The sequence below is a fragment of the Lepisma saccharinum genome, chromosome 15, assembly GCF_977018435.1.
Source record: "Lepisma saccharinum chromosome 15, izLepSacc3.1, whole genome shotgun sequence".
Lineage (NCBI taxonomy): Eukaryota > Metazoa > Arthropoda > Insecta > Zygentoma > Lepismatidae > Lepisma > Lepisma saccharinum.
The window spans coordinates 74,818,373-74,838,080 of record NC_139243.1 but is presented as its reverse complement, the minus strand read 5'-3'; the positions used below and the strand labels follow the sequence as shown (position 1 = coordinate 74,838,080).

The window sequence follows — 19,708 nt, the reverse complement described above, 5'->3', positions numbered from 1 at the left end:
AATTCTAAGCAACGTGCACGCGTTCATGAAGGAGGAAGCCAGTCATGGTGTTAGCATCCCAATAAAGCATTTTGGCAAGAGAGCACCAGCTGCGACTGGAGTTCCTGAAAGAACAATCAGGGCTATCATGAACGAAAGACAATCTCTTGAGATGTCAGAAGGCCCCTCCACATCATTCCACACTCCCGGGAAAGAACGACAAAGACCAGCGACCAAATCGTCAGTGGACGCTTTCGTTGAAAACGTTATTTTCCATTGCTGCGTAATGACCGGGGGGGGGGGGGGGGTCGAAATAGAGCGGCATCTGCCGCCACCTCCCAGGGAGGCAAAATGACTAGCGCCGGCCCTGGTTCATAACAAAAGAAAAAGCCACGCAGCTTATCGTCTAGTGGCAGTGTATGTACTTGTTATTGTTGTGGAAGCCGGCATCCTTTGTAAATGTACAACAAAGGCAACCGACTGTCGCCGATGTCAGAGAGGAACTAATAATACTGCTTCAGGAGGAGTGTTATGGTGCAATTGTAGCGGTTTAACATGTTGGCATGTTATTATCTGCCGTTGCAGTTCCATACCAGTGTATACGGGTTTTGGGAGTGAAAAGTTAGAACGCCACCAGTGCATTAATGCAATTAAAAATAATATATATATTTTTTAATTTTGTTTGAAATCACTCAAATAAGGAATCGTATGAAGAAGTCTTCTTTGCAGCATTTTTGGTAATTTTACGTATGTGTTAGTTCATATTTTGCGAATTTTTAGTCCATATGTATGTAGCTACATACAAAGCCACTTGTTAGTACATATTAATCCTACTCCTGGTATAATGCATGACGTTTAAAACTCAACGTTAGATAGACCTGAATTCTCTAATTTTATTGTTGTACGTAACAGCTGTGCATCGGCGCACTGCAGCGATTTTTCTATCTGCTCCATTAGCAACACTGCTTCTTTAGTTGTTTCGCGCATCGCACGGCAGAAATATCTGCGCTGGACTCTAAGTGCCCACTATAAGCATTCGGGATGAAAAGAAATGTGATAACGTGACACTTCAAGGTCCAATTATAGAGCATCTTAAATGTCTAAATTGCTGTTACATTTGACTAGGAGGAGGAGGAGGTAATGTAACCATCATCCACTGCTCACTGCTTCGAAATAAAGTGTCGCAAGTGAATGAATTGAGATAGTTATGTTTGCTATAGTTGATTGCATATTGAATTTTTAAAAAAAAAAAAAAATCAGGAATTTTTACTTACCGTTAGACTGTAAAATTCGATACTGTATTGCATTAATACTTACAAACCAGAGCTTTCCTGCAACCGTTTTCTATGTCTTATCAATACAGAAAATTTCCTGCGTGTTGTAAATTTTACTAGTAACTCGAGGGTGCTGCTTTTCGAACATTTACTTCAAGTGTACTCTCTCACTCGATCTCCGACGGTTGGTTTCATCTCAAACGAGTATGCTATTGCTACTTTATGTGAACATAATTTCTGACTTCGTTTAAATTATCTTTCACTCAAGTCCCTGAAATTTCCAAGCAAAGGGAAAATTCTCTCCATTGAAAATATTAATTGATTTTCTTTATTTTACTTCGCTTCTGGTGCCACTTATGGTTAATTTGCATAGATGGGGATTGGTGATGACATGATGAAATTGATGAATGGACACTCACAAACATCTATACCCAGGCCAGGATTTGAACCTGAGACACCTGTGACCTTCAAACCTAAAACAGGCGACTTCACAGCGCAAAGGGGCTGGTGATCTCAAACTCAAAGCAAGTTGGAAAAAACTTTCTGGAGACTATGGTTCAGTTAAAAGAAAACATGCTTCAAGCACATCTGGCAGTGACCACGAGCATTCCCTCCTCACTCAACCCCTCCTCTTCTGTCCCTTCCAGGTTTCTAAATCATACAAACTCATGCATTCAAATTGTTCACAGTACACACACCACTTATCATGGCAGCCTATATATTCTTGCCAGTTATGTACAATCGTTGTGATGATGTTTTTTATTATTGTTATTTATCCATCCCATTACATTCACCTTCTCAATTGCCAGCCCGTGTGGCGAAGTGGTTAGCACATCCCACTAGGATGCTAGGGGTCCTGGGTTCAATTCCTGGCCTGGGCATGGATGTTTCTGTGTGTCCATTAATCAATTTCATCATATCATCCCTCATTCCCATCTTCGCAAATTAGCCAAAAGTGGCTCAAAAGCGAAGTAAAATAAATCAAATCAAATCAACCTTCTCAATTGTTAACATGGGCTTCAATGAAATCCCATGAGAGCTATTTTTGTTCTTTGTGCAGTGCTCAAGATTTGTGTGAAATATAGTTTTACATAAATTTATTAAGCATTTACTTAATTTTTAAAGAAAATTCACAGCACAATAATTATGCATTTATTATGAAATAATTTTTATAATGATCATGCATTAATACAAATTGTTGAAACATATGTCATATAAAAATTAGATGTGGATAAAAATTGAACTTTACAGCAGGTCTTATTTACACATTGTAAACTTAGGGCAGAGTGTAGATAGAGCACGTATTAACTGCTAGAACAAAACAGTACACCTTTCTGACACAAGCACATGTAAACATTTAGAGTTTGTTGTGATGATTATGTGTTCATTACCATGTGCAAGCTACATTTTATTTTTATTTTTCTCAGGTTCCCAGTTCCTTCTGGCTTCCCTGGGATCCAGACTCAGGAGCATTTATGCAAGGCACGGTATATATATTAAGTTAGCCTGAATGGCTGCTCAGCAGGGCTATTTGTGCATAAAGTTGAGTAAAGAGAAACAGTTCGTACGAAACTGGCAACGTTAATCTTAATGGGTCTGAACAGGTTAAGAAAACGTAGACGTTCCTGCTACGAACGACTAACTGAACAAAATGTAATGCCAAACAACTAAAAATTTGACATTTGTAAAAAGAAGAAAATGGAGTTTTCACGAGATATTCGATGGGTGGATAATTTAATGGTTTCTTACTCCCTGCATTATAGATAATAATGGCAAAGCATGAAAAATCAGCTGCCTTTACATTTTGCATCATTCAATTGCAACATAAGAAAAATAGTATTCCTTAGTTCTGCCGCATATGTTTCAAAAAAAAAAAGGATCTGTGACCAGGACTCGAACTCATATTACAAAACACAACATGCTCCGCAAGGTGTTGCTGCTACCCACTGCACCAAATTACCATTTGCGGATTCAACCGCCTGGTAGAACAGATATCCTTGTCATGAATTCTCCAACACAACCTCACCAAGCGAATTCTAGCAAGTACACTGCTTAATTTCCATATTTGCATGGACACTGGTAAGCTCTGCCAAACAAACGAAGTCTTCTTCTGTACAAATTTAACATTTTTATGAATCATATCTTGATCTGACAGTGAAGTTGCGAGTGTGGAACTTCGATAGCTGCATTGGGCAGCCATGTTGCTTCGCAACTTCCAGTTAGGCTGGTAACTGCAAGAAGAAGTACCAGTAAAGATAACCGCCACCAGAGTTCCAGTTACGAGCTAACTGTACATTGAAAAACTGAAATTTTCACAAACTTTCAGTTACGTGCTAACATGAACCAACCTTAACTGGACATTGAAAAATCGGCCCTAAACTAGTTTTCTATGCATTCTGCGTAAACAAACAACTCTCGGAATCTCGAAGTACGACATGCATCGATAATGTCAAGGAAATAGCACAACAATCGATAAAGATATCGATTATTTCCTTAGATATTGCTTAGTTTCGCCAAGTTTACCACTTTCCTTGTACCCGTGCGCTGTAGACAATTAAAGATATAGCCGATTCTTAGTAGACTGTTTCGTGAATCGCACAAGATCTGCTACAAAATCCGATGATTTAATAGCAGCGGATGAACAACGTTCTCGGCTGGGGGGGCCTAGGCGTGTGCACGGGGGGGGCAAGGGGACGTCCAAAGATTTTTTCCAGCGAGGGCGAAACAATGTATTTTTATCAGGCGGGTAAACAAGGCATATTACCCCGTAATAATGTTGCCCTCTCAGAAAACACCATTTGAATTTGAAATTATCATGTTCCTACATCCAACTGCAAAGGAGTTTTGGGCCAAAAGAGGAAGAACATGAGAAGGACTTTTCTCATTTTGATCTGGCAACACTGCAGCCATTTTGGCGCTTTGGTTAGTGTTTTGTTTCTTCATCTTTCTTGTTTACCTCCAACACATGGAGTTGTGTTAGGCTGTTTACTTTGTTCCCGTGTAAGAAAATTAGTACCATAGAGGTTAGTACCTTCAGTGGTTTATACTTTAGGTGTAATGTAATTCCACTGCGTATCAGTGCCAGGGGTTTATGCAGAACTTTTCATCTGTGTGTGATCTTTAGAGGGGTGAAATTAGCATTGAATTCAAGCTGGAAGAGAGCGGAGCCTAAAACCAAAGGGGCTCAAGTTCCTTTTGTTTTATTGCGATTTCATCATGCTACGAATGCAATTTTTTGATGGTTCGATTGCGATTTACGTCTGTTACGTAAGACTCTTATTTACGTCCATTTCCTAAGGAATACGTGTCATATATCGTTGGAAAGCTTATTTTATAAGGAATTCAACAACGTAAATCCCAAAGCGAGGAAAAATTTCCTGGTGGAGTAAATCGAGAAAAACCGATGTTGTCCGGATATGCATAATTGAACGTACTGAGGAATTTTTTAGATGAAGCACATATTTAGGGTGAAATGAGTGTTAATTGAACCTAACCTAACCTCGTAGGCATACCTCGTCCCCGTGAATGGATAGTGGGGCTATTGTGAACAGAAAGTGTAAAAAGAAAAACGTACTTACCTGAAGAGATGCCAGCTGCCGCACCACGAACGTGAACCGCGAACGCAAAGAAGCAATCACCATGCAGATAAGGACGTATAGTAGAGTCTAGCCGTATGTTAACTTCAGTGACGGTAAGACTGCAGAATATGGGCTGCTTAGGAGGAACGCGGTTCATAATTTTTTGGTAACGTTTTGTAGTTAGTAATCGGGAAAAGTAAGTTTTAAGGTGCGGAATTTTTTTTCTTAAAAAAAAAAACAACAGAAAAACGTGTCCAGGTTGGGCGGTATTGAAATTGTAGCATCGAAGGAAAAGGGATATTCCTGCACAAATCTAGTGAAAGCAAAACATGCCTATGTTGTTAGGTAGCTAGGTTTAGTTCACTTAGCCTAAATAACAATTAGTCATTGTATTTATGCTAATGAAACCTAACCTAACATGCCTAACCTAACCTTGTAGGCATTCCTCGAAGAAATAATGAAAGAAACTGTGCGTAAAAATATGGACACGAACGAATGGAAAAATGCATTGCTTTTAGTAGCAGGAAAAACATTTTTTACGTGCGATAATATAATAGTTATCGTAAAAGGAACACCGGAAAATGGAAGTAGAAGGTGCGTACTTTCAGGGGATATAAATTCTGTTCGTCTATTTAGAGGGAAAAAGCAGCCCATGTTCTGCAGAGAGACCTCAGTGACGTGCGGTGGCCTCAACAGTTGCACTGGCGAAGGTTGGTTGGTGTGGTTCATACCCCCCCCCCCCTCCCACCCAACATACACAAATCTGAAATTTGGCAGTTTTTGTCCTCTTGATTTTCAGCTGCAGCAAGATCTTTATTAGCATCCGCCTCTCCAAGTGCCTATTGTTTACTTCCAGTTCTTTCATGGCCACTGCTTTTTTTACGTAGTAAGGTAAAGGTAAAGCACAATGCCATGAAGCCACATTTAGGGGATGTGGGGATGGGGCTCCATGCATTTTCGATCTGCTCTTTTGGAGGTGATGTGCCCAGCACATGCTTCATCTGCCTTTGTCCCCCAAGGTTGCCCCCAGGTACCCATTGGTTTAAGGTTGGGCAAACCCCAGAACCACTTTTTGCAGGGTCAAGGCCAGAAAAACCCGACCTTAGATCACTCACCCTGGAAACCGAACCTGGGTCTCCCACGTGGCAGTCAAATGGGTAACAGTTGTCAATTTCATTTGTTCATTTTCACACAAGAAAGTACTTACCGAAATGAGTTTCTGTGTCATTATCGAAGTTGGTGGAGATGTTTTCTTTCATCGTTAAATCTGTTTTACGGGGAATTCATGTATTTTTGAAGAGAAATATCTCTCAGACGCACAATTGGTGTTGCTTCCATTTGCTTTCTCGTGAACCAGATGTTGCACACGCTTTATGACGTAATGTCCTGTCATTGTGTTCAACCACGCCATTGTTTTACAGGAAAATAATTTAGGGAATTTTTTGATAAATTTAGGGGTGAAATGAGTGCTAATGGAACCTAAGCTAACAGGCCTAACGTAATCTCGTGTGAATGATTCATGGGGCTACCTGTGGATGGTTTTTGTGGCTAACGTCAATGGTTTGTGAGGATAGCGTGAATGGTTTGTGGGGCTACCTGTGGATGGTTTTTGGGGCTAACGTCAATGGTTTTGGGGCTATCTGTTGGGCATTTTTTGGTTAGTAAAGCTGGAGGTACTAGTTTACTATCCTTCGGACAGATTTCTTAATTTCTACAGAAAAAACTAGTTACCGTAATAAGTTCCTGTAGTATTGTCTAACATCTGGAAGGTGTTTTGTGTGATGTGGGAATGTTTCATAGCGATAATTCAACCATTTTCGCATAGCCCCACGAACCATTGACACATAGCCCCACCAACCATTTGCAGAAACGTATGTTCAGTTACAAAAACACTTTTTTTAAAAAAAAAATTGATAAAAAAAACGTGAATACACCTTAAAAAATGATACGCGAAGCAGATAGGCAAGTAGAAATGTCAAAAATTGACGAAACTCAGAAGTTATAGGTGTCCGAAGGATAGTAAACATTTACCGTAACACCTAAAAGAATGTTTCGCAATGCACAATAGGTAAGTTTCAATGTAAGAAGTGATGAAATAAATGAGTGCGGCGTGTTCGGCCGATAGACAACTGGTAATGTCAAATGCCCTACCGACTAGTGTGAGTGCTTTGCTTTTTTGCTTTTTGTGCCATTTTTGGCTAATTTCCGAAGAAGGGGATGAGTGATGATGATATAAAATTGATGAATGGACAAACATTCGTGCCCAGCCTGGATTCATAGCATCGTAGCATGATGTGCTAATCACTCCATCACGGAGAGTGGTCCTTACCGACTAAACCGCTGTGGTATTTTGCGTGGTTTTATTTCTAATTATGTCTGTTGACACATATCTTACTTCAGAGGTTTCATGACTACTTACTGCACGTTTTGTGGAGAACAAAACTTCTATCTGATTGTTTGCAAGCAGTCATTCATTTACTATTGTCTTAGTTACAGACTTCTGCTACCATCTTCTTTCACGTGTGTGGGATGTGAAGGAGTATTATTTCACTCCTAAATGTTTTTGTTGTTATGTTAGTCAGGTCAGGTTTAGGGCTCTTGGTATTCTGAAATCCTTTCATTATTAGATTAGGTGGATCACCTTTAGGTCTGTTAGCAGTTGAATAATTGGTAACAGTTAGATATAGCGAAAATGCATTTCTTCAAATTTACAGGAGAAGAGACGGAATTGAGTTCCCGTGGACTTTTGGAAGCTGGGAATAGTGTTTTTTCCATTCGTGCAACTTATTCGGCCGGTAAATAATGTAATTTTCGACATTCATTATCTCCGTTGCACGATAGCTCGTGCCACCATTACCGTCGTCTACGTGAATCAAATGTTCCGTGCGTTCGATTATATAACCCTGTCATTGTAGCAACCACGTTGTAGTTTTACAAGATGACGTGTGAGAATTCTTTTTTTCAATTTAATTTTCTATGTTGCCTAACCTAACTGAACCTACCTAACCTTCTGTGAAAAGGTTGTGCAGCATTTATCAGTTCATAACTCTGGTAACACTGCATATCAGCTGACGATAGACAATGTGAGTCAAGATTTGGCTGCCAATTTGCAACGACCAATAAATACTTATGTTAAAAATAACGCTTTTTTCATTGGAAAAAAGTAATCCTAAGTTGAAAAGTGTTCCGCTATGCATATGAGGTAAGTACAATTGAAATTAATTTGAAAATGAATGAGTTAAATGTGTTTTTGCTATATCTAACTAGTACCGAATAATTAATGCCCCTAAATGTTTTAAACACCTGATCACTTCTTGATCTGGCTTTGAGCACAAATCTTCCTTGGAGCCTCTCATAATAATTTGCAAATAATTGACGAAAGTTCAGCAGGGAGAAAGAGAAACTACATTCCAGCTTACTATTTCACAAATTCGGTATTACATCCAATCCAGGGGTATAGCTAGGATGACTCCCAAAAATCCCATTCCTGTCTACATTTAGTGTAATCTTACATGTAATTATATAGTGTATTTTGATACCTCTGATGCAGAAATGGAACCTGTATTAACCATGTAAACAAAACCAAACTAAAAGTTTCACTACTCACCTGGTTGCAAATTGACTGCATGTATATGTACAAAAATTGGATATCATATGAAACACTGTTGGTACACATGAGAGTGAATTTGTACAGCTTTTCAAATATATTCTATCACAGTGGTTCCCCAAGTGTGTGTCATGGTGCGATAGGCCACCATGGATAGCTTACAGGGGTGCTGCGAAATGTTCCAATATTTTCACTGAAATGACACTTCCAGATATGTGCTTATTTAGTACTTTTGGTACCTGTTCGATCTCTGACGAACCCCTCTCACTCATTTATTTCGTCATTTTTAACATACCTACTTATCTATTCTGCCATTTTTAACATACCTACTTATCTATTCTGCATTGCGGAACATTCTTTAAGGTGGGATTATGCTTTTTTCATGAAAATAATGTCACTTTTTCACATTATGAGTAATTATTGTTCTTCATTTTTTAGCTTGCGTAACACACAATATGACGTTCACAGCTGTGGCGTTCTGGATCATCGCATGTCATGATTGTCGATTTGCAGCATTTCCAACCATCTTAAACAAAAAAAAACAACCTACTATTACGCTTTATCGTTTTACATGTTTCGATGATTTCTTGCACGGGTAGCCCCACATACCATTCACTGATAGCACCATGCACGGTAAGGTTAGGTTAGGAAATCATAGTTAAAATTGGGGTTCGTAATAATGTCAGGAAGGACACGTCATCTTCTTGCAAAACCCCTGCGTGGTTGGAAACCGTGACAGGGGGTTACATCATCAAATGCATGCAACATACGATTCAGGTAGAGGAAGCAAATGAAAGGAACGGTAATTGTGTGTTGGAGAGATATTTCTCAGGGAAAAAAAAAATCGCACTGAAACAGATTACATGATGAGGGAAAACACCTTCATGAACTTTAACAATGCTACAGAAAGTGATTTCCGTAAGTAGTTTCTTCTGTAAAAATGAAGAAATCTGTTCGGCAAACATCGAACAGTTACTGTACTTTTTACATGTAAAATGTTTGTGAATTTGATATGTGTTTATTTTTTAACATAAGGCAAGCAACATAACTACATTAACTGAGCATCGCAAGTGCTAGATAGGCTTACATTCTGACTTGGGTGCCGCAGAAAAATTTTGAAACATAAGGGCCCCATGAAATGAAAAAGTTTGGGAACCTCTTGTTACGTACCTTTCACTAAGTTCAGGAATTTACCCGTCGCTCCGCATGTCGTTGTCACTCTTATCAATTACAAGGCGTGGGAAACAAAACTCACTGTTTCTTCTTTATACAAGGTTTATTCTTTGAAACTCACACTTAACAGCAATTAAATGAACTTTAAATCACATATTGCAATTTTTCAAGACAATCTTTTCCACTATATTTTTTAGTTGCTATAGTATTTCTTGCTTATTGATAAATCTATTAGTTTCTTAAATGTTGCCAGGTCCTGACACATCAAGGTTAGTTTATTTTCTATCTGACACTAGTTCTCTATGACGTCATAAATGTTTGCCATATTGAAAACGACCAATACTATATTTTAAGTAAATAACAAAGAATCACAATGTAATGTCAAGGGCATTACACCCTGTTTTATCATACAGTCTTCATTCTGTTGGTCCAAGAGTTTTAAACACCTCAACTATGTCACTGATGAATTTGATCACATAAGAAAAACGCTCCCTCATTGCTTGAAAATGCTTCATCTTTTTATTTTCAAGAGTATAATATTGTATATTAACCTGCGATCGGTCTTGGGTGCACGCCACACTCACGTACAATTTAATAAAGTGTAATTTTAACAATATTTAACATATTGGCCTGCAGCACACACTACCAACTTTTAGAGTACCACTGGAAGTACAACAAATTAGTTGCAAACAATTAACATTTGGATTTGAAATTCTTATACAATTAACAATTCTTTTTGTAGATTAATGTATTCCTTAACATTTGTGACTTGTGTTTGTAGATTTATGTATTTCGAGCACGAACTAGTGAAATTTCAAATGCAATCCACTCAGCACCTGAAATAAAATATTATGTAGAGATTGATGTGTGTGTGTGTGTGTGTGTACATATGCCATTTAATTGAATTTGTATTTTGTGGATACGTTGTAATCACAGACACAGACCCTTTATATTTGTTTTGGGAATTGAGAGGTTGTAATTTGTAAGGTTGAAATAGAGAGAACATCTGCTTATACCCTTGAATTTTTGGAAAGTTCACTTTAAACCAGGAATTATACTTGAATTTTATCATGGTCCTGTAGTGGCCATACTGAGTAAGAGATGTGAATGTATCTGGGAAAGTGACGACATGCAATATATAATACGGGAATGACCAAAATATAATAGGAATAGAAATATACAAAGCTTTGTATAATTTAAAAATTCAGTTTACAACAAATTTTTGCAAGTTTGGTAGGGAATCCAGATGTTCAACTGTAACATTTGCTAAGACGAATTTTTATATTTTTGTCTCAATACAAAATATAAATGGGAACATTTAATTTGTAATAAATATCTACCTTTGAGGTACGTAACTAAAATAAAAAGAAAGGCACATGGGGTGATGTTGAGGTATATAGATCCACGTATTCTTGATTGTGGCCAAAGTTGTGATGGCGATCAGTTTCCCTCTAGGATTGCCTGCAGGTACCCATTTATATGAGGCTGGGTGATCCTCGGAGCCATGCAGAGACAGGGAATTGACTGGAAAATTTCCTTGTGCAGATCTGCCGTGAAATGAGCCTAGGTCTTCCGGGTGATAGCCAGATGCTCTACGAAGTGAGCTATGGCGGGGTGGCTCTTGGTAGATGACTAAAGTTTTAATAAATACCCAGTATTTACCTGAATTTTATTTAGCAACCATGTCCCAACCCTATCCTACTTATGACTTCAGTTTTCTTCATTCTAGGTTTCAGAGGATGACAGTTTGCCAAAGTTCGTGTGCTATCCGTGCATAGATAAGCAAGAGAATCTTATAGGACTTCCATAACATGTCTTCTGAATCGGAAAACCTTCTCAATGAATACCCGTCATCTGCAGAAGAGAAGCAGAGAGGAGAGATGGGCTTTGAGGTAAAGTTAATTTTTTTACTTGAATATGTTGTAATACTAACAAATAGTCAAATCGGCTAGACTGCACAATCGACTCTTCTGTTTTACCATTTGAAAGTAAAAGAGAGAAATGTTCGCTAATAGTACGTATTTCACACTACGATTTGCCACTGTTCATTTCTCAATTTGACGTTACACTTCTGTGAAATAATAAAAAAATTACTACTACATTACTCACGATAGATGGTTTCCTTTAACCTAATCCATGTTAGTTTTAAATACACAGTATTGCCAGGTCGAACTTTGGTTTTCAACGTGGATATGTATACGAATTTTCACTAGTATTGAACTTTTTTAATCCTTAGTTCGCCGCCGTAACACATATGTTACAAAAAAAGTATGTCCCTTGTAGCCGCTGTAACACATATGTTACAAACACCTTTAGATACAATTATTGAGGGTTTGCCACACTTATATTTGTATATTGAGGTTGAAACACTGACAGTTCGTTCGGGAACATGTTTTGCAATCGCGTTTCGAAAATTCCAAATCCCCCCCCCCCTCCTTTCTCGGAATATGTCACCTGTTTGGGCTCACCCAAACACGTGTTCGCTCTTCAGTTGACAGACACAATAAATGCTTGGTATTTACGATGCTGTTTTCCTCCAAGCTTCCAACGCTGTGATTTAGTACTGATCAGGCACACATTCTTCTTTATGTTTAGACCTGGTGATCCAGCTGAAGTAGTGGCAGGGGGGGAGGGGGTAGGGCAAGGAGAGAGGGGATTGGATGAGGTTTGGCGGTGTTAGAAATGCAATGAAGGTTGACGATAGCCAGAGGCCAGAAGCATGAGTCTAAAGCGTGCATCTATCCAGAAGTATAGACCAAAACAAACTATTGCAAAGGCTCCCTTCCCTCCTCTGTTAGGACTAACAAAGGCCTCACCATAAACACTTCGTATCATATAACAGCTCATCGATTTCCGTAATGCAAAATCGTTTCCTTCCGGACATATTTCCACAAAGAGCCGAGTCAAAAGGGAGAAATAGATTCACAGTAGCTACACAAGATGCAAGTGCGAACAAAAAAAAGCAAAAGTTCGGGTTTTCTCCCCAAAGTAGCTGGAGAAGAGGGGGCAAACTCCACATTTTTATGATTTTTTCATTGAAATTCGGGGGATGCAGCCCCCGCCCGTAAGCCCCCCGCGGTTGGGGCATCCAAATTTTACATGGTTGCATGCACCAATGTATTGCCTGCAAAACAAAAGTTATCCGAAGTAGATTGGTCCCATAGTGCCAGAGTTATTACGATTTTTCTCCATTATGTATACGAATTCAAATTTCCCGCTCAAAGCCTCGGCGACACTGGGCTTACTTTCGTCAGACCGCGCGGCGTACTAAAGGTTAAAATCATGTTTTCATTCGTATTTTTTTTGTTGCGCAGGTTCTAACATGCCTTTAAAGTATATCTTTAGAAAAAGGCTGGGTCATGGTAGTGCTCAAAATATTTTAAATTGTTCAATGTTGAAATACGTGTTTTAGAAGGAAAGGGTCTTTTAACTTCAGGGACTTAATTTGTGACAGAATATGAAGGCAACATCAGTTCTGGGCATAGATTTTAAATTCCTGTCTAACCCATATCAAACCCACATCCTTATTCCTGGTTTTTAAAATATCGACGTGGCTATGGAAAGTTTTTCGTAGTCGAAGTTTTGGACCTGAAGAAGAGAACAGTAGATTGTCGAAATGTTGTTGTGTAAATAACATACTCACAAAACGTAAGTACCATTTTTTGGTGTTTTTTGATAATTTTTCAAATATTTTAAAAATACGTGTTATATTGCTATTGTGAGTAAGTTGCACATTCATAATGAGTTCGCTTATTGAAAGGCTAATTTGTAGGACAAATGTAGTTTTTTTTACAACATTCCTGATGCAAACCTTCATTTAAAAAGTCAAAACACAGCATTTCATATTTTAATAACCAGTCCCAGTAGATCTTCCATAACTAATTTGTATATTTTACACAACAAAATCAGATAACACACAGTGGAACCCCATTTTTAAGTTCCTCAATCTTATTTTTCCCCCCAACATTTTAAGCTCTTTAGCTACTGCACCCTGAGGAATATTTATTCTAAGTTGCACTGTAAGGGCAATTACTGTTTTGCATTTTCTGACTTGAATGAATGAAAAAATTATTAACTACTGTTATATTATATTGCTCCATTGGAACATGCTGACTGTCTTCTGTATTATTTCAAGTATTCTGTCTGTCTATTCACGTCTCTGCCCATCCATGTTTTTGTAGAAACCATAGTGCATGTTTGGTGCTGTCGTAGTCTAGTAGATAGGACATCTGACTGCCACAAGGGAGATCCAGGTTTGATTCCTAGGTTGGGTGATCTGAGGTTAGAAATTTTCTGGTCTTGTCCATACACAAAGCACCTCTGGGATTCACCCAGCCTCAAATAAATAGGCCCTGGGAGTAAAGGTGGCTGGAGAATGGTTGCTGATCACATCATGTCTAACTTGGCCAAGATCGAGAATGTCTGGTGCCCTACCCCCCACATCCCCTAAATGTGGCTTAATGACACAGGGAACTTTTATCATAGGCATGTCACAATTGACATACAAAAGGGGTGCTACATCTAGTCCATATTCTTGCCTCTGCAGTTAAAATAGCCAATTTTCTTTGCCTCGTGCATCCAATAGGGCAGTGGTTCTCAACCTTTTCCAATCGAGGACCCACCTTGAAGAATATTACACTTCGTGGGAACCAGGGGCACCGAAACCAGGGGGGCCTCCCTCCAGTTCTCTGTTGGGATACCCTGTAAAGGGCCCAATGTATAACTCAACACAATTTCATTTTGTAACGAAATATTATTTATGTGATGGAAATTGCATAAATTATTTGAGAACTCTGTTTGAAATTATGCAGAATTCTGTTCTGAATGTGGTGTTTTACTCTATCTCAGTATTTCTATTTCCAAATACACAGTTAATTAAGGAATGCGCATTGTATATTATGATTAGGTACAAGAATAGAGAAAGGAGCATGGGAATACTGTAGTCCTGGTGTTCTTGACTGAGTCAGTCCATCCAAAATTAGGTTTTGCACATGAATGTAAGCTACTTTTAACTTTCATTGTCGGCATCTGTTGATGCTTCGTTTACCTCACCTTATGAACTTCTGAGGTGCCAAAATTTGGAAGGTTTTGGTTTCGATTGTTTGCATTCGAAAGAGACAAATGAAAGGAATGAGAAACCAAATTGATCATCTTCGTTCAGTACATAGCAGTGAATTGTGGTGGTTGGATGTTGTTGAGCTCCGAGTTAAGAGGAGAATCTAAAAAAAACACTGGAACACTTTTTGACTATTTCAAGAAGAAATCCAAAAATGTGAGTAGTAACTTCGTTTGCAAACTCTTATATAAAACTTAATTCACTTATTAGATTTCATCAACTTATTAATTATAAACTTTATTATTATCACATGTAAAACACTTGGCTCAGATCCATCCTGAAATATAGTTCTCTATACAGTAGGTGCCTGTGATGGGGATATATAACTAATTGTTTTGTGCCTGCAAATCGCATTAAAGAGGCCTAATCCTGTCTCTTATCTCAGAGAACTAAAAGTATTTTGTGGAAATACCAGTATAACAACAATTTGGTGGAATATTAATTATCTAAATTGAACAATTATGAAAGTGGGAGGGTAAAATGAATATATGATATATATATGTTTTTAATTTATTATGATATTATCCTCATTTAGTTCTGAAAATGTCTGTAAACGTCAGGCTATAGATATTCCGTGTTCCGATCAGTACCCATGATGCACAGTTAGGGCAACTATTCAGGGGGGTATTTATATAATTTAGCCCCCTAGGCTATTCTTTGTTTTGGGCCCTGTCGACATTATCATCATCATTACTTCCATTAATTGCATGCTCTGTATTAAAAACACTTCTAAACTTTAAAATATACACACATCTGAGAAAAAAATGACGAGTTAAAATGCAGTACTGTTAAAAGAAGTTATTTAAATGCTAGAAATGCTTCCCTCTACATGTTGGTTTACTTTGTAATTATTACATATGTAATGAATTTGATTAATCGATAGTCTTTGTCACTTCTGCCTCTTGAGCCTCACATTTTTATGCAGCCCCTTCCTGGACTAGCGACCCTTAGGTTACAGCCAGTGATGTGTGGTGACGTTGATACTTGGGGTAGCAATCAGTGAGTTGCCCAAGGGCAGGTTGGTGTGGGTCATAGCCCCCCCCCCCCCATTATCGCTCAGTATTCCTGAAAAGAACATGTCAAAGACATAAAATGAGCAATGACTACTAAAAACAGTACACGTAACTCCCACCTCCTTTCGAGAATCAAAAACGATTTGATTTGACTAGTAAGCCAGAGATCCCAGCTTGGCCATGGGTGTTCTTCGTGGATGTCCATTCATCAATTTTATCTTACTATCTTCGCGATTAGCCAAAAGTGGCAGGAAAGCGAAGTAAAATGAACCAAATCAAACAATCAATCAATGATTTCATTTTTGTTACCGAGCATAGATTTTTGTTCACATTTGGTTAATCGTGAAGATGATACAATAAAATTAGTGAAAGGACAAAGACAAAGAACACCCATGCCCAGGTCGGGGTGCGACCCCGGGACTCCTGGTGTCGTAGTACACTGTGCACACTGTGATAACCACTCTGCCATGGTTGGTTGATTTGGTCTTTTAGTCCACTTTATTCACATAAAGACTAATCGGGACTGGACCTACAGTTTAAAGTGAAACCCAAACCATTATGTGCCTCCACTGGTTTCTAACCCAAGACCACTTGCACCCCCCCCCCAGCATGTAGGTTGGCCTACAACAAAGATGAGAGGAAAGCACTAAACATTCGGATACGTAAATATTGCATTGCTTGATTTCTCTAATTTCTCCACCTCACGATCTCGTTACTGAAGGATCCAGGCTCAAGCCCTGGCCTGTACTTGAGTGTTTCTTGTAACCACTCTTCACCCGTTTAATTTAATCAACATTCATCGTCATGGCAGAAGTTGGGTAAAGTGATGGAAGAGCAATGCTAAAAATAAATTAAAAAATAATTTCCTCCCAGTGCATCTACAGGGCACTGTGAAATCAGAAATCGAGAGATCTCTGTTTATGATTGCCCTCATGACTTCCATAAGTACATTAGCTACTTATTGCGATTAAATCTATACAGTTAGAAGAAGTGATGTGAGGTGGCAAAAAGTCAATATATAAAAGGGGATAAACATCTTTTTGTAGTTTCTTCAATAATATTCATTTGGCTTTTTGAGTTCTGGAATAAATTTTTCATTCCACATTATTTTATTATTCACTGCAGAGTACAACACATACGAACAATAATGCGCGCTCGTCACGGGTTCCCGGCCTAGATTGTTCTTTGTGAGGTCCCTAAATCAATTCCATCATATATCACTCATCCTCATTTTTACAATAACCAAATGTGTCAGAAAAGCGAAGTAAAGTAAACCAAACCTACAACAACAATAAGACCATTTATTTATTGACTGTTTAGCTTACCCAATTGTTTTAATTGGAGGCCAAGAGAGTAGTACATTTAAGTAAAACACTACTAAAGAGAGTGAGCAAATATTTGTTATTTAACTATTATATATTCCATATTTGAAAAAAAATGAAAGAAAGCACAACATTTTTGTCTGCACATAGTATGTTCCCATTTCATAAATAATGAAACTACATTCCATATTATACATACATATTATACATCCTATAGAAGATAGACTGGAGCACTTGAAACCACGACCTTTAAGCCATTGCAGCGGGGGGCAAGTAAGATAGAGACAGGAATGTTCACTTTCCCTTCCGTCGGCTCTTTCTACCTGGAACTGGTGAGGCAGAGGAACAGTCAGCTAGGTCAGCCTTGTCTGCAGATCGCGAGAAGCACGTGAAAAACAGTGTTCCATATGGACTGGGGCTTCAACAAGAGAATACATATTGTGAATTGATAATAATTAGAGTTGTGAGATTGATTGATCTAACCTGCTAGCTCCTCAGTGCACGTCACTGGCTATAGCCTAGTAGCAAATACCCACTGCTTCTATTTAAGAAAAGCAGAAAGACTAGTGTGCTTGCTTGTATGCTATATTTTTCTTGTTTAGTTTGTTCATTGCATTGACTCAAGAACTATTTATGAAGTACAATGACTCAAAAGCATCTTAACCTTGTGGCACTGTGTCAAGTACTTAAGGAGAAACTGGATAATATTAATACTATTAGGTCAGTCAAAAAGTAAATGCAATCATTTTTTTTTTCACAGCATCAATAGAAAACTTACAATGATATAATTTTCGAACAAAGTCCCCCCTTTACTTCAATAGCTTTCCGATACCCTGAGAAATTTTTTTTTCGGTTGAGCAGCAAGCTACGTATGCACCGTTTCCTTCACCTGTTGGTCTGTGTCGAATCAACGGCCTCTTAAAGCATCTTTAAGTGGACCGAACAGATGGTAATCCAATGGGGCGAGATCGGGACTGTATGCCGTATGCTCTAACACCTCAAAGCCCAGATTCTGAAGAAATTGAGTGGTGTTGGCGGCAGTTAGGGGATGTGCATTGTCATGCAACAAAAGAATGCCTTTCGACAATCTACCTCATCGTTTGCTTCGAATTGCAGGCTTCAACTTGTTCGAAAGCATATCACTGTATCATTCACTGTTTATTTTTGTCCCCTTTTCCACATAATTACCCCTTCTGAGTCCCAAAAAAGTGTGAGCATCACTTTTCCTGCAGAGTGTTGACGCTTGACTTTTTTTTTTTCACTGGAGATTCAGGATGTTTCCATTCCATGCTCTGGCGTTTGCTCTCAGGTTCGAAGTGATGGATCCATGTTTCATCTCCAGTGATGATTCGTTTCACAAAGGCTTCACCTTCGTTAGCATGTCTGTCCAATAATTGCGGACAGATTCTCACACGATTTCACTTGTTCTCGTCAGTGAGTTCTTTAGAGACCCATCTCGCGCAGACTTTATAAAAGTTGAGCCTGTTATGGATAATTTCATATGCAGAACCGTGACTAACATGCATATGGTTTGCCACTTCATCAACAGTCACTGTTCGGTTATTCAGAACCAGCTCACAGACTTGCTCAATGTTGTCATCAATAGTGGATATGGCTGGATGACCTGCTCTTTCCTCATCCTTCACACTTGTTCAACCGCTTTTGAAATTTTCAATCCACTGGTAAACATTTCGGAGTGGTAAAACATTGTCATCGTATTGTGCTGAAAGTCTTCTATGAATTTCAGCTCCTGGTACACCTTCAGACCACAAAAAATCGGATTACAGAACACTGTTCTTCTGTGGTGCACATGGACAATGGCACAGCTGACATTTACTTGGCAACACTGCAGAGCGAACTGAAGTGATGACGCCGTAACCTGCCACAGACGAAGACAACAATACTATCTATCGGTTTGCGAGCGCAGAAAGCTGTACAGCCAACCTACGGAAGAACAGAGAAACATTGCATTTACTTTTTGACTAACCTAATATATGGACCATGAAATATTTCATTGAATGTTGTTTCCATTCGTAAAAGTCGAGTAGAAGTTGAAAATATTTTGTTTTGCAAAATGCCACTGCTTTGTTTAATCAGGATTAGTAAAATTTTACTCTACGTTATGCCTGTAAACGTGTGTGTGCTACTTCATACTGCATTACTGTGAATAGTGTCACTTATACAATGTGTAACCAATGCATATATATGTGTAAGCAACTTAGCATGTGCGAAGATATTAAACTCCCATAAAGGATTGTGGGAAGAAGTACAGCATCTAAACAGTTTATGATAATCAAATTCTCAATCAAAAGTTGCAAATAAAATATTATGTTACAAAATTATGTAGTTTGAATGTAGATATTTTTTTTATGCAGCTCATAAAATTCAATCTACAAGGTGTTTCAGTAATGGTAACCAAACAAGGTTTCTTTTGGATACTTTGTTATTTTTTTATTGAAACACTCTGTACCTTGATAGGTATATTATTGTTATCAGAACTGGTAATTGTAATTACAAAGTTTCCAAGGTTAACTCAGTGTGTATATTCTTAGGTCTGTACTTCAGATTCTTAATTTTAAAAAAATACTCACCCCCCCCTGCAAACGGAAAGAATAGGTGTTTACACTTTGCTTAGCTTTGCCCCCC

At 38.4% G+C, this 19,708-nt stretch overlaps 1 protein-coding gene across 1 annotated transcript in view; it reads left to right on the top strand.

The window, feature by feature from the left end:
• Positions 1-19,708, top strand: part of LOC145999339 (uncharacterized) — a 478,836-nt gene that overhangs the window by 38,281 nt on the left and 420,847 nt on the right. Inside the window, exon 3 of the mRNA XM_083136280.1 lies at positions 11,341-11,503. Coding sequence (XP_082992406.1) covers positions 11,423-11,503 — 81 coding nt within the window. The 5' untranslated portion in view covers positions 11,341-11,422. The remainder of the gene's footprint in view (positions 1-11,340; positions 11,504-19,708) is intronic.